General features: G+C 43.3%; 1 protein-coding gene across 1 annotated transcript in view; it reads left to right on the top strand.

Annotated features, from left to right (window-relative positions):
* LOC120933169 (vomeronasal type-2 receptor 26-like) overlaps positions 1 to 14,514 on the top strand; it is a 55,619-nt gene extending 41,105 nt beyond the window's left edge. Inside the window, exons 8-10 of the mRNA XM_040346616.1 lie at positions 575 to 805; positions 7,677 to 7,800; positions 13,613 to 14,514. Coding sequence (XP_040202550.1) covers positions 575 to 805; positions 7,677 to 7,800; positions 13,613 to 14,514 — 1,257 coding nt within the window. The remainder of the gene's footprint in view (positions 1 to 574; positions 806 to 7,676; positions 7,801 to 13,612) is intronic.
* Positions 14,515 to 15,885: the final 1,371 nt, after the last annotated feature.

Here is a 15,885-nt window from a genome sequence, read left to right on the forward strand (position 1 = left end):
AATTGACATGCTAATTCCCTACCCCTGAAAGGAGACATCTGACCTTCCAGACTTAATCAGCACAATAGACACAACACAGTATTAGCATCACACAATGGAATGTCTAGGAGCAGACGCAATTAACACCTCAAAAGCATGTGTCCCCCATTGAATGAAAACACTCCATTTGGAGTCAGACTTTAACAACTTGTAATATTCCAAGATATCCTGCAAAACATGAATTATCAGTAATGTCCCATCTCATGTAATTTATAATTAATATTTCTCAGTCCCCCTACTGTATGCCCAAAAGGGGCACAGGATGACTCTAGATCCAAGAGTCATTAGTGACGCTGGCACAGGAGTACCCCCCATCCTTCAAAAGTCTCTGGGTGTCACAGGCCATTCCGTTACACTGTTGTTATATATAAATAACAGAGCTAAGCCCAAGAAATGTCATGCACCTCGTTGGACTTAACTCATAGTGTGCCTGAACCTTTTTTTAAGAAGGAGCTGGGTTCTCGGAATTCCGCATTAATATTGCTTTTAAGAACTATTGTAACTGTTTATATGTGTCTCCACCCTCCTTGGAAAGCTGCGCCATTTTATGAAAAACATTCATTACACCGACCCAACCGGAGAAGAAATCTTCTTTACCAATGAGGGAGAAGTCCAATCCTGGTTGACTTTAGCCAACTGGATCATTCATAAAACAGGAGAAAGTTATGAATCTGCTTTCCAACCGCTGGCCAGCTTTGATGACGGTAAAGGCGTAGATGAAATATTTAACATTAACCCAGAAGACATCGCCTGGAAGGGCGGCAGAGTAAGAAATTCTAAAACATTTTTGTTTTTGTATGCACAGAGAAATAAATTAAAGAAGAAAGTTTTTTTATGTATTTTTACACAATTGTGTACATTTGTCAGCTTATAAATAAAAATGTATGCCTTATATATTCTTTAAAAACATGTAAATATTATTTAGGCAATCTATTGTGATCCTTTGTTTGTAATAACCTTAAGGGGTCCTTAAGTTTAACCACTTAAGGACCCCTTCACGCCGATATACGTTGGCAGAATGGCACAGCTGGGCACAGGCACGTACCTGTACGTCGCCTTTAAGAGCCCAGCCGTGGGTCGCGCTCGCCGCCGGCAGCGTGCTCGCGACCAGGCCCTAAGCACCGTGACCGCGCAAGCGGGACGCGCGGACCCGATCGCCGCCGGTGTCCCGCGATCGGGTCACAGGAGCTGAAGAACGGGGAGAGCTGTGTGTAAACACATCTTCCCCGTTCTTCTCTGTGGCTCGTCACTGATCGTCTGTTCCCTGTTATAGGGAACGAGGATCAGTGATGTCACACCTACAGCCATGCCCCCCTACAGATAGAATCACTCCCTAAGGGCAATCCCTACAGCGCCCCTAGTGGTTAACCCCTTCACTGCCATTGTCATTTTCACAGTAACCATGCATTTTTATAGCACTTTTCGCTGTGAAAATGACAATGGTCCCAAAAATGTGTCAAAAGTGTCCGATGTGTCCGCCATAATGTCGCAGTCATGAAAAAAATCACTAATCGCCGCTATTAGTAGTAAAAAAAAAATATTAATAAAAATGACATAAAACCATCCCCTAATTTGTAAACGGTATAACTTTTGCGCAAACCAATCAATAAACACTTATTGCCATTTTTTTAACCAAAAATAAGTAGAAGAATACGTATCGGCCTAAACTGAGGGAATTTTTTTTTTTATATATATATATTTTTGGGAGATATTTATTATAGCAAAAAGTAAAAAATATTGAATTTTTTTCAAAATTGTCGCTCTATTTTTGTTTATATCGCAAAAAATAAAAACCGCAGAGGTGATCAAATACCACCGAAGGAAAGCTCTATTTGTGGGAAAAAAAGGACGCAAATTTTGTTTGGGAGCCACGTCACACGACCGCACAATTGTCAGTTAAAGCGACGAAGTGCCAAATCGCAAAAAAGGGGCCCGGTCCTTAACCTGCATAATGGTCCGGGGCTTAAGTGGTTAAAAGTAAAAATGATTTAGGCAGGCAAATTAGTCACAAAGGGCCAGATCCACAGCCAGCGGGCGCAACTTAAATATTCCGATTTAAGTTACACCGCCGCAAAATTTCTACCTAAGTGCCCGATCCACAAAGCACTTACCTAGAAATTTGCAGCGGTGTAACTTAAATCCGTCCGGCGCAAGGCGGGCCCAATCTAATGGGGCGAGTCCCATTTAAATTAGGCGCGCTCCCGCGCCAGACGTACTGCGCATGCTCCTGACGCGATTTTCCCGACGTGCTTTGAGTTACGTTACGTTGCGCCGAGTTTTGTGAATCGCGATGGGTAAAAAAGAGATGCGGCGGAAAAAAAAATGTAAAAAAAAATTTGACAGCGATGCGGGAAAGAAGGGTCTACTTTTACATGGTGTACTAAGTTTACACTTTGTAAAAGCAGCCCTAATTTTGCGACGGCAAACTAACACTTACGGAGACTTAACGAAGGGAAAAACCTTTGTGGATCTCCGTAAGTGCTAATTTGCATACCCAACGCGGAATTTCGACGAGAAATGCCCCCAGCGGCGGCCGCGGTATTGCATCCTAAGATCCGACAGTGTAAAACAATTACACCTGCCGGATCTTAGGAATATCTATGCGTAACTGATTCTATGAATCAGCCGCATAGATAGAAACAGGGATTCAACGGCGTATCAGCAGATACGCCGTCGTATCCCTTTTGTGGATCTGGCCCAAAGTTTCATTCATATTAACCAACAAATGCTGACAATGCTAAATTTGGTCTTGGCATCGCGACACGAATGGAGCTCACAGTGGGAGACTTTGAGCAACAGAGGCAGTGCTGTCGATTAGATATGTGCAATTAGTTTTGTTCCAAATAATTTTTTGGGTAAAATTCTGCATATTCGTTACTTTGGAAAAATCTGAATTAACGAAAGACCATTTAATACATTTTTTAGAAAACTCAGTTTTTAAAAGAACGAAAATCCAAAATTCGAAAATTCGAAAGTTTGAAATTCAAAAATCTGAAAATTTGAAAATCCAAAAATCGGAAAGAACGAAAATTGGAAAATAAGAAAGAAAATAAGAACGGAAATCCAAAAAATCTGAAGATCCGAATAAACAAATACCCGAAATGAAGAAGGAAAATCTGAAAGAACAAAAAAAAAACACTTTTGGATAATTTTTATTATAATTAAAATATTACGTTTATTAACCACTTAAGACCCAGACCTTTAGGCAGATAAAAGAACCTGGCTAGTTTTTGCGATTCCGCACTGCGTCGCTTTAACTGACAGTTGCGCGGTCGCGCGACGTGGCTCCCAAACAAAATTGGCATCCTTTTTTTTCCCACAAATAGAGCTTTCTTTTGGTGGTATTTGATCACCTCTGCGGTTTTTATTTTTTGCGCTACAAACAAAAATAGAGCGACAATTTTAAAAAAAAATCTATATTTTTTACTTGTTGCTATAATAAATATCCCCCAAAAATATATAAAACATTTTTTCCCTCAGTTTAGGCCGATACGTATTCTTCTACCTATTTTTGGTAAAAAAAATTGCAATAAGCGTTTAAGGATTGGTTTGCGCAAAAATTATAGCGTTTACAAAATAGGGGATAGTTTTATGGCATTTTATTAAACTTTTTTTTTACTAGTCGCAGTCAGCGATTTTTTTCGTGACTGCGACATTATAGCGGACACTTCGGACAATTTTGACACATTTTTGGAACCATTTACATTTTCACAGCAAAAAATGCATTAAAATTGCATTGTTTATTGTGAAAATGACAATTGCAGTTTGGGAGTTAACCACAAGGGGTTAGGTGTGACCTCATATTTGTTTCTAACTGTAGGGGGGTGTGGCTGTAGGTGTGACGTCATTGATTGTGTTTCCCTATAAAAGGGAACACATGATCAATGACGGCGCCACAGTGAAGAACGGGGAAGCTGTGTTTACACACAGCTCTCCCCGTTCTTCAGCTCCGGGAACCGATCGCGGGACTCCATCGGCGATCGGGTCTACGGGTCCCGCGATTAAGGAGCTTCGGACCGGGTGGCGGGCTGAAAGAGGACGTACCTTTACGTGCTTGTGCCCAGCCGTGCCATTCTGCCGACGTATGTGTGCAGGAAGCGGTCCTTAAGTGGTTAACTAGTATTATATTTTTTATTATTATTATTTAATAATAAATAACAACAATAATAATAATAATAATAATAATAAAACCTTTTTATTTTTAATATTATTTATTAATAATTTGTTCCATTCCATTTGTTTAGATGTAACATTCATTATTTCGTATAATTCATAACTTTGGATAAATTCATATTTGTTACGTTCACTAACAGCCAAAGAAATTGAAAGGAAATTCCAATCCCTATAATTTAATAGTTAGTTATTATTAGTTAGTAAGTGAGGGCCAGATTCACGTAGGTGAGCGGCGGCGTAACGTATCGTAGATACGTTACACCGCCGCAAGTTTTCATTGCAAGTGCCTGATTCACAGAGCACTTGCGATAAAAACTACGCCGGCGGCCTCCGGCGCAAGGCGGGCCAATTCAAATGGGCATGTGCAAATTAAATTAGGCGCGCTCCCGCGCCGGACCTACTGCGCATGCTCCGTTTCGAAATTCCCGCCGTGCTTTGCGTGCCGTGACGTAATTTTTTCGAACGGCGACGCGCGTAGCATAATTCCGTATTCCTGGACGGCTTACGCAAACGACGTGAATTTTTAAATTTCGACGCAGGAACGACGGCCATACTTTATACAGCAATACGATTGCTGTGTAAAGTTAAGGCACCAAAAACGACGACTAACTTTGCGACGGGAAACTAGACTAGCAGCGACGTAGCGAACGCGAAAATCCATTGTGGATCGCCGTAACTCCTAATTTTCATACCCGACGCTGGTTTACGACGCAAACTCCCCCCAGCGGCAGCCGCGGTACTGCATCCTAAGATACGACAGTGTAAAACAATTACACCTGTCGGATCTTAGGGATATCTATGCGTAACTGATTCTATGAATCAGCCGCATAGATAGAACAAGAGATACGACGGCGTATCCCTTTTGTGAATCTGGCCCCTAGTTAGTTAGTTAGTTAGTTAGTTAGTTAGTTAGTTAGTTATTCTTAAAAATTTGGGGATTTTCTTTCTTATTTTCAGACATTCAAATTTTCAAATTTAGGTATTTCCGAATTTTCCAAATGTTATGAATTTTCTAATTTATGAATTTACGAATTTACGCATTTACGAATTGCGATCATAACGAATGACCTGACATTTTTTAAATAAATAAATTAATAAAATGAAAATGAAAACAAACACATTTTTCTGTCTACTGGCAACCACAGTCCTGGGCGTCTTTTATTGGTGGCAGTAGTAATGAAAGTAGGCGGGTGATTCATTTGTTTATTGAAATGTGAAGAGTTAGAATTGGGGCCAAAACCTGCATCGCCCCAAACTCGAACCCCACCCCCACCAGAGTATTGGAGCTGACACCAGCTTATCAATGGAAGCAATAAAAGCAATGGAAGAACATTTTGTAAAATGATTAACCACTTAAGACCCGGACCATTATGCAGGTTAAGGACCTGGCCCATTTTTGCGATTCGCCACTGCGTCGATTTAACTGACAATTGCGCGGTCGTGCGACGTGGCTCCCAAACAAAACTGGCGTCCTTCTTTCCCCACAATTAGAGATTTCTTTTGGTGGTATTTGATCACCTCTGCGGTTTTTATTTGTTGCGCTATAAACAAAAATAAAGCGACATTTTTGAAAAAAATGAATATTTTTAACTTTTTGCTATAATAAATATTCCACAAAAAAAAAATTTCCTCAGTTTAGGCCGATACGTATTCTTCTACAGATTTTTGGTAAAAAAAAATCGCAATGAGCATTTATTGATTGGTTTGCGCAAAAGTTATAGGGCCAGATTCACCTAGAAGTGCGGCGGCGTAACATATCGTAGATACGTTACACCGCCGCAAGTTTTCATCGCAAGTGCCTGATTCACAAAGTACTTGCAATGAAAACCTACGCCGGCGGCCTCCGGCGTAAGCCCGCGTAATTCAAAGGGGCGTGTGCCATTTAAATTAGGCGCGCTCCCGCGCCGGACCTACTGCGCATGCTCCCTTTTGAATTTCCCGCCGTGCTTTGCGCGAAGTAACGTCATTTTTTCGAGCGGCGACGTGCGTAGCGTACTTTCGTATTTCCAGACGTCTTTCAGAAGAAGGAAAATGTTTTAAATTTTGACGCGGGAACGACGGCCATACTTTATACAGCACATACGTGTGCTGTGTAAAGTTAAGGCACCAAAAACGACGACTAACTTTGCAACGGGAAACTAGACTAGCGGCGACGTATCGAACACAAAAATCCGTCGTGGATCGCCGTAACTACTAATTTGCATACCCGACGCTGGTTTACGTCGCGAACTCCCCCCAGCGGCGGCCGCGGTATTGCATCCTAAGATCCGACAGTGTAAAACAATTACACCTGTCGGATCTTAGGGATATCTATGCGTAACTGATTCTATGAATCAGTCGCATAGATACTCTGAGAGATACGACGGAGTATCTGAGATACCCCGTCGTATCTCTGCTGTGAATCTGGGCCCTGGCGTCTACAAATTAGGGGGTAGTTTTATGGCATTTTTTATTAATAATTTTTCTTTACTAGTAATGGCGGCGATCAGCGTTTTTTTTGTGACTGCGACATTGTGGCGGACACATCGGACACTTTTGACACATTTTTGGGACCATTGTCATTTTCACAGCAAAAAATGCATTTAAAATGCATGGTTTACTGTGAAAATGACAATTGCAGTTTGTGAGTTAACCACAAGGGGGAACTGAAGGGGTTATGTATGACCTAATATGTGTTTCTAACTGTAGAGGGGTGTGGCTGTAGGTGTGACGTCATCAATTGTGTATCCTTATAAAAGTGCTATAAAAATGCACTGATTACTGTGAAAATGACACTGGCAGTTAAGGGGTTAACCACTAGGGGGCGCTACGGGGTTAAGTGTTCCCTAAGATAGTGATTCTTACTGTAGGGGGGCGTGGCTGGACGTGTGATGTCACTGATTGTCGTTCCCTATAACAGGGAACAGACGATCAGTGACAACACCACAGAGAAGAACGGGGAAGGTGTGTTTACACACAGCTCTCGCCATTCTTTAGCTCCTGTGACCGATAGCCGGACACCAGCGGCGATCGGGTCCGCGGGTCCCGCAGGCGCCATCACGGAGCTTCGGACCGGGTCGCGAGCGTGCTCGACCCACGGCTGGGCTCTTAAAGGCGACGTACCTGTACGTGCCTGTGCCCAGCCGTGCCATTCTGCCAACATATATTGGCGTTAGGCCGTCCTTAAGTGGTTAATCAGTTGTTCTCTCCCAACATCGGGCAGCTAGCTGGGTCATGTGACACCCACAGGCCGGAGATTATCTCTGTTTACACCTTCTGTAAGGAAAACTGCTAGAGGGCAGATTTATCAATCTGTATATAAAGTATGAATCTAAAATCATGAAACAACAAGCAGGTGCAAATGTAAAGTATATAATATAAATATGAAGCTTCTCTACGGTAAACATTTTAGTAATAGCCCAGGAAGGTCTGATAGGGTCTCTTAAATATGTGACTGTACACCTGACTGTGATTGTATGTACCAGATGCCGATATCCCGATGTAATGACCGATGTCCTCCTGGATACAGAAAAGCTCCCAAGGGGAGTGTCCATGTCTGCTGCTATGACTGTGTCCCATGTTCCGAGGGGGCGGTATCCAATGAAACAGGTAGGAGTGGCTAAGAGAAAGTAAAGAAAAATACAATACAGTTACATAGTCAGGTTGAAAAAAGACACAAGTACATCCAGTTCAACCATAAAAATAAATAAATACAATAACAAAATATCGTACAATCCCATACACCCACAGTTGATCCAGAGGAAGGCAAAAAAAAACAGCAAAGCATGATCCAATTTGCTACAGCAGGGGAAATAATTCATTCCTGATCCCAGAGAGGTAATCGGATTTTCCCCGGATCAACTTTACCTATAAATGTCAGTACCCAGTTATATTCTGTACATTTAGGAAATAATCCAGACTTTTCCTAACCACTTAAGGACCCCTTCACGCCGATATACGTCAGCAGAATGGCACGGCTGGGCACATCTACGTACATGTACGTGGCTCTTTAAGCCCAGCCGTGGGGTCGCGTGCACGTGCACGCGACCCGGTCCAAAGCTCCGTGACCGCGGGCGAAGGACTCACGGACCCGATCGCCGCTGGAGTCCCACGATCGGTCCCCGGAGCTGAAGAATGGGGAGAGCTGTGTGTAAACACAGCTTCCCTGTTCTTCACTGTGGCGCCGTCATCGATCGTGTGTTCCCTAATATAGGGACGCACAATCAATGATGTCAGACCTACAGCCACACCCCCCTACAGTTAGAAACACAGATGAGGTCAACCTTAACCCCTTCAGCACCCCCTTGTGGTTAACTCCCAAACTGCAATATTGATACAAAAAAATCACTGGCGCTCAATGGGAAATAACTAATATCCCATGAAATACTTGAAACCCTCGTATGGGCTGAGAACAGTCCGTGCTGCAGAGATACAGATACCCTGAAGTACCACAAATACACAAATACACCAAAAAGGAAAACTCTGCGCTCCTGAAAATTCACCAATTATAAATCCACTTAATGTTTGTGAAGAAAAAAACATACATTAACACTTTAATTTTCGGAAGATCCAGTCCTTTATATGGTTAAAAAAGGGAAAGTTTCCACAATGTACACAATATAATAAAAAAAGTATAAAAAAAACTTTCCAAATGTCTGCATCAGACCAGCACCCTCTTCAGACTTCAAATGGTTAAAGCTTGCGGTTTTAGTTTGTGGGCTGTCTAGCAAGACATCATTAGTGCAAATGGTGAGCACAGTACATTACCCAGCCAGATGTAAACATCGATCGAATGTCCTTCTCCTGGCTGATGTAACAATGTCCGGGATCCTAGGCTCTCTCCTATGCGGGTCTGGAAGCTTCACAGACCCGATAAATGTGACTGCTGGAGACATAGCGTGGATCAGCCTATCAGAAAGGACGCTCTCCCTGGGTGAACATGCAAGCGTCCCACTTCTGAGACGCTGTGTCAGTAAACCAGCTGTACTGCAGGGAGAAGTTTAGGCGCCCTCCAGTGGGCAAAATGCAGTATGCGCTTGTTGAAAAATCAACAGCGTTGCATGGCGATTAAAATAATCGGATATAAAAGTTCTTATGCATGAATAGGATCTTCCATCATAAAAGGGGGATATTAAGAGGTGTCCTAGACGACGCGTTTCGCCCTTACAAGAGCTTTGTCACAGTCTGCAATTGACATTTTCACAGTAATCAGTGCATTCTTAATGCATTTTTTTGCTGTGAAAATGACAATGATCCCAAAAATGTGTCAAAATTGTCCGAAGTGTCCGCCATAATGTCGCAGTCATGAAAAAAATCGCTGATCGCCGCCATTAGTAGTAAAACATTTTTTTTATAAAAATGCAATAAAACTATTCCCTATTTTGTAAACGCTATACATTTTGCGCAAACCAACCGATAAACGCTTATTGCGATTTTTTTTTACCAAAAATATGTAGAAGAATACGTATCGGCCTAAACTGAGGAAAAACATTTTTTTTGTATATATATTTTTTGGGGGATATTTATTACAGCAAAAAGTAAAAAATATTGAATTTTTTTCAAAATTGTCGCTCTATTTTTGTTTATAGAGCAAAAAAATTAAAACCGCAGAGGTGATCAAATACCACCAAAAGAAAGCTCTATTTATGGGGAAAAAAGGACGCCAATTTTGTTTGGGAGCCACGTCGCACGACCACGCAATTGTCAGTTAAATCGATGCAGTGCCGAATCGCAAAAACTGGCCCGGTCCTTTAGCTGCCTAAAGGTCCGGGTCTTAAGTGGTTAAAGCAGTCTACTGAGCTGGCCAGAACCACCTCTGGAGGGAGTCTGTTCCACATTTTTACAGCTCTAACTGTAAAGAAACCTTTCCGTATTTGGAGGTGAAAACTCAACACCAAGATCACTATATGGACCCCTTAAATATTTGTACATGTGGATCATATCCCCCCATATTCTCCTCTTCTCAAGAGAGAATAAATTCAGTTCCTCTAATCTTTCCTCATAGCTGAGCTCCTCCATTCCTCTTATCAGTTTGGTTGCTCTTCTCTGCACTTTCTCCAGTTCTCCGATATCCTTTTTAAGAACTGGGGCCCAAAACTGAACTGCATATTCCAGATGAGGTCTTACTAATGATTTGTACAGGGGGGCAAAATTATATCTCTCTCTCTGGAGTCCATACCTCTCTTAATACAAGAAAGGACTTTGCCCGCTATAGAATCCACCTTCATCAAGGAAGAAAGGAGGGGGAGGAGGAGATGTAATAGAGTCCCTGATTGAAGATCAATCCCACTCCATGGGCCGGATTCAGATACATTGGTGTATCTATCCGCGTGGCGTAACGTATCTCAGATACGTTACGCCGCCGTAAATTAGGGCGCAAGTTCCATATTCACTGTGACCCCATGTACCCCCGTTCGTGAAAAAATCCCAGTGCGCATGTTCGAAATTATGACGCAAATCGTCATTGCTTTAGACGTGAACGTAACTTACGTACAGCCCTATTCGCGAACGACTTACGCAAACGACGTAAACTTTTCAAAATTCGACGCTGGCCCGACGTCCATACTTAACATAGGATACCCCTCATATAGCAGGGGTAACTTTACGCCGGAAAACGCCTAACGTAAACGACATAAAAAAATGCGCCGGGCGGACGTACGTTTCTGAAGCGGCGTATCTACCTAATTAGCATATTCATTGCGTAAATATACGGAAGCGCCACCTAGCGGCCAGCGTATATATGCAGCCTAAGATACGACGGTGTAAGACACTTATGCCGGTAGGATCTGAGGGAAATTCCAGCGTATCTTGCTTTCTGAATACAGAAAGAAGATACGCTGGCGCTTCGTAGCACTTACGCGGCGTATCAATAGATACGCCGGCGTAAAGGCTATCTGAATCCGACCCTGTAAGTGAGTGCCCTTACCAAAAACGGTGGACCTTCTGGATAGCAAGGTCTTAAACGCAAGCCGATCCAGCCCTCTGTGGGGGCAGGTGGATCTCCTATATCACCGAAATCTCTGTGTTGTGTTCAGGTCTCCGTGGTACTCAGTGGTAGAGAAGCTGGAACTCCAATCTGGGGGTGTCACTCTCTGACCGAAAGGCTGTGAGTGTAAAAAGACAGGGAACTCCGATAGTGTAATATAGTAGATAAAAAAGCCTTTATTGCTTTAAAATTTAGCAAGTGGAAACAACCACATACATTAAAAAGTAGCTGGCAAGCTTAACTACTTGCTTACTGGGCAATTAAACCCCCCTCCTGCCCAGACCAATTTTCAGCTTTCTCAGGCCTCGTACACACGACCGAATTTCTAGGCAAAAAACAGCAAGAAACTTGCTGGAAGATATTTTTTTGCCAAGGAAACCGGATGTGTGTACATTTTCGTCGAGGAAACTGTCGAGAAACTCGACGAGCCAAAAAGAGAGCAAGTTCTCTATTTCCTCGACGAGAATGGAGAAACTTGCCTTGTCGAGTTCCTCGACAGCCTAACAAGGAACTTGACGAGGAAAACGATGTGTTTCGCCCGTCGAGTTCCTCGGTCGTGTGTACAAGGCTTCACTCTTTCAATGACAATTGCGCGGTCATACAAATGAAAATGTTGTCATTTTTTTCCCCACAAATAGAGATTTCTTTTGATGCTATTTGATCACCTCTAAAGTTTTTATTTTTTGTTAAAAAAAAATAAAAGTCCAAATTAAAAAAAAAAAATACAAAACCGTTTTATATGTGGGTATGAAGTTGGCTGTATGGGATTGTACTGTGTTTTTTATTTTGTTTGTTTATTTTTTGTGGTTGAACTGGATGGACTTGTGTGTTTTTTCAACCTGACTAACTATGTAACTATGTAACTATATTTTGTTATTAAATTTGCAAACAGGTAATTTTCCTCCTTCATTAAAGTGGAGGTTCACCCAAAAACTCAATTTTTAACATTAGATTGAGGCTCATTTTGTGAAGGGGAATCGGGTGTTTTTTTTAAATCGAAGCCGTACTTACCGTTTTAGAGATGCATCTTCTCCGCCGCTTCCGGGTATGGGCTGCGGGACTGGGCGTTCCTATTTGATTGACAGGCTTCCAACAGGCTTCCGACGGTCGCATACAGCGCCTCACGATTTTCCGAAAGTAGCCGAACGTCGGTGCGCAGGCGCCGTATAGAGCCGCACCAAGGTTCGGCTTCTTTCGGCTACTTGTGACGCGATGTATGCGACCGTCGGAAGCCTGTCGGAAGCCTGTCAATCAAATAGGAACGCCCAGTCCCAAAGACCATACCCGGAAGCGGTGGAGAAGATCTATCTCTAAAACGGTAAGTACGGCTTCGATTTCAAAAAAAAAAACACCCGATTCCCCTTCACAAAATGAGCCTCAATCTAGTGTTAAAAATTGTTTTTCGGGTGAACTCCCGCTTTAATGTACACTGATGAGGCTGCACTGATGGGCACTGATAGGCAGCACTGATGGGCTGCACTAATGGGCACCGAAAAGGCGGCACTGGTGGGCATCGATAGGCAGCACTGGTGGGCACTGATAGGCGGCACTGGTGGGCCTTGAGAAGTGTCATTGGTGGGCCTTGAGAAGTGTCATTGGTGGGCACTGAGAGGTGACACTGAGAGGTGGCACTGATGGGTGGCACTGAAGGGCATTGATAGATAGGACTGGTGGGCACTAAGAATTTGCACTAATAGGCAGTGATGGGCACTGATAGGTGGCAGCGATGGGCACTGATGGGTGGCAATGATGGGCACTGATCAGAACTGGTAGGTGACATTGATAGGCAGCACTAGGTGGCACTGACTGGCACCACTGATGGGCATTGTTAGGTGGCAGTGATGGACATTGATAGATGCTACTGAATGGCACTGACAGGTGGCACTGGTGGTCCCTGTGGGCACTGATAGGTGGCACTGGCAGGGGGCACTGGCAGACGGTACTTGTGTCCACTAATGAGGCAGAATTGCCTCTTTCACTGGGGACCGATGCCCCTTACTCAGCAGCCGGTGACCGGCATTTTTTTCTCCTCGCGCTGTCAGCACAAGGAAAGGGAAAAAACGATTACGAGCTTTGTTTTGATCATGTGATCAGCTGTCATTGGATGATAGCTGATCACGTGATAAGGGTCCAGGACCGGCCCCTTACTCGGATCCGTGATCACCCGAGTCTCAGTGTCTCTGTGATCACAGCGCGCGCAAAGGGGAGGACGTCTATTGATGTCCTCCTGGCAATTGGGGTCCGCGCTGTAGCCATCGTTAGACTATAGCGCGGGCCCCTAGTAGTTCAAAAGGAAAAGACGAACGCCCGTGTACCAGGGTCACGTGGGGCGTAATGGCGTCAGCACGTCGTAGCACGTAGTGTGAAAAGATAAAGATTCTACACTTTCCTTTATGTTAGGTAAATAATCAGCATTTCCCTCTTTTTGCCTTGCAGATAGTGACGGCTGTTTTCAATGTCCTGATGAAGAGTGGCCTGATGGCAAAAAAATTAAATGTTTACCCAAAACCTTCGATTTTCTGTCCTATGAAAATGATGCGATGGCTCTGACATTTTTATTGACATCCTTAACATTCTCAGCCGTGACATTATTTGTATTAGGAAACTTTATTTATTACCGGGACACTCCAATTGTGAAGGCCAATAACCGGACGGTGAGCTTCATCCTCCTGACCGCCATCTTGCTGAGCTTCCTCTGCGTCTTCTTCTTCCTTGGACGTCCTGTGGATATAACCTGCATGCTGAGACAAATGTCCTTTGGGATCTTCTTCTCCATTGCTGTGGCTTGTGTTCTGGCCAAGACTATCATTGTGTACATTGCTTTCAAGGCCACCAAACCCGGCAGTACATGGAAAAAATTGGTCACTGTTGAAGTATCTAATTCTTTGGTCCTGACCTGCTCTTCTGTCCAAGTTCTGATCTGTGTTGTTTGGTTGTCCATCTCTCCACCATTTCAGGAGTATGACATGGACTCCTATCCTGGGAAGATCCTCGTTCAGTGTAATGAAGGGTCAGTTATCGGCTTCTACTCTATGTTGGGTTATATGGGGTTTCTGGCAGCTGTGAGTTTTCTTCTGGCTTTCATGGTGAGGACATTACCGGACAGTTTTAATGAGGCCAAGTACATCACCTTCAGCATGCTGGTGTTCTGCAGTGTCTGGATTGCCATGATCCCGGCCTATCTGAGCACCAGAGGGAAATACATGGTGGCTGTGGAGATATTCGCCATACTGACCTCCAGTGCTGGAATATTAGGATGTATATTTTTCCCAAAATGTTATATTATCATTTTCAAACCTGAGCTGAACACCAGGAGAAAAACACCCCACAGAAAATAATTATGAAGTTTGGACACCCTGCAGAGTTAATATCTTGTACTGCCCCCTTTGCAAAGCTAAGACCTGCCATCCGGTGCTTCTCCGGGCTCTCCAGTGCCATCGGGGGCCCGGAGAAAGAATCGTCAGGCGCAGGCTAGGAAGCATAGAGATGACTGGTGACCAGACTGTCGGACTGTCGGAGGCCCGGGCGTGATGATGTCACGCCCGGGTACCCGGAAGTAAAAAAAGACGCGATTGCGGCTAAAAAGCATGAGATCAGAGATTTTTTTTCACAATCTCATTCTTTCCAGCCTGGAGGAGAGATGTGGGGTCTTAAAGAGGACCTGTCACACACATTTCCTATTACAAGGGATGTTTACATTCCCTGTAATAGGAATACAAGTGAAAAAAAATAAAAGTGTAAAAAAATAAACAAGTAAAATAAAAAAAATAATAATAAAAAAATTAAAGCGCCCCTGTCCCCGGTAGCTCTCGCGCAGAAGCGAACGCACACGTAAGTCCCACCCACATATGTAAACGCCGATGAAGCTGACTGATGGTCCGTCGCGCCTACACACCATCGGTTAAAAAAGCAATTGTGTCAGAACGCGGTGACGTAAAACACAACGACGTGCTGAAAAAAAAACGAAATTCAATGCTTCCAAGCATGCGTCGACTTGATTCTGAGCATGCGTTGGTTTTTAACCGATGGTTGTGTCTACTAACGATCGTTTTTTTTCCCATCGGTTAGGAATCCATCAGTTAAATTTAAAGCAAGTTGGCTTTTTTTTTAACCGATGGTTAAATAACCTATGGGGCCCACACACGATCGGTTTTGACCGATGAAAACGGTCCATCAGACAGCTGTCCTCTGTTTAACCTATCGTGTGTACAGGGCATTAGTATCTGCAAAAGACTTGAGACTGGGGTGGAGGTTCACCTCCCAGCAGGACAACAACACTAAAAAAACTGAGTAAAAAAAGGTGGATACCCTGCGCTGCCAATAATAAGTGAATGGAAGCTGCTAACACGGCTCATTTGAATAAAAAGCAAAACGTGAAAAGGAAAATAAATGTGTAGCGCTTAAACTGACTGTCAATAATGAAAATCAATTGCCAAAAAATGTGAAACACATAACAATTATAAACAGAATGTGCATCAACAACATACAAGTCCCATATTGCAGGAAATAAATATGGTGCCGCTGGGCACGTGGTGCAGTGTGAACTGTTGCGCCTGTTGGTTGGTGCCAAAGTGCAAAAAGTGATATAATCAACAATAGTTCAATGAAAATATTCACATAAACCAAAACAAAATCAATCTAGTGAAAAAGTGAATGGATGAGATGAGTGACTTCTCCAATACGTGATAAAACCACCACCGAAAGCAAAG

Source organism: Rana temporaria, chromosome 1 (genome assembly GCF_905171775.1).
Source record: "Rana temporaria chromosome 1, aRanTem1.1, whole genome shotgun sequence".
Lineage (NCBI taxonomy): Eukaryota > Metazoa > Chordata > Amphibia > Anura > Ranidae > Rana > Rana temporaria.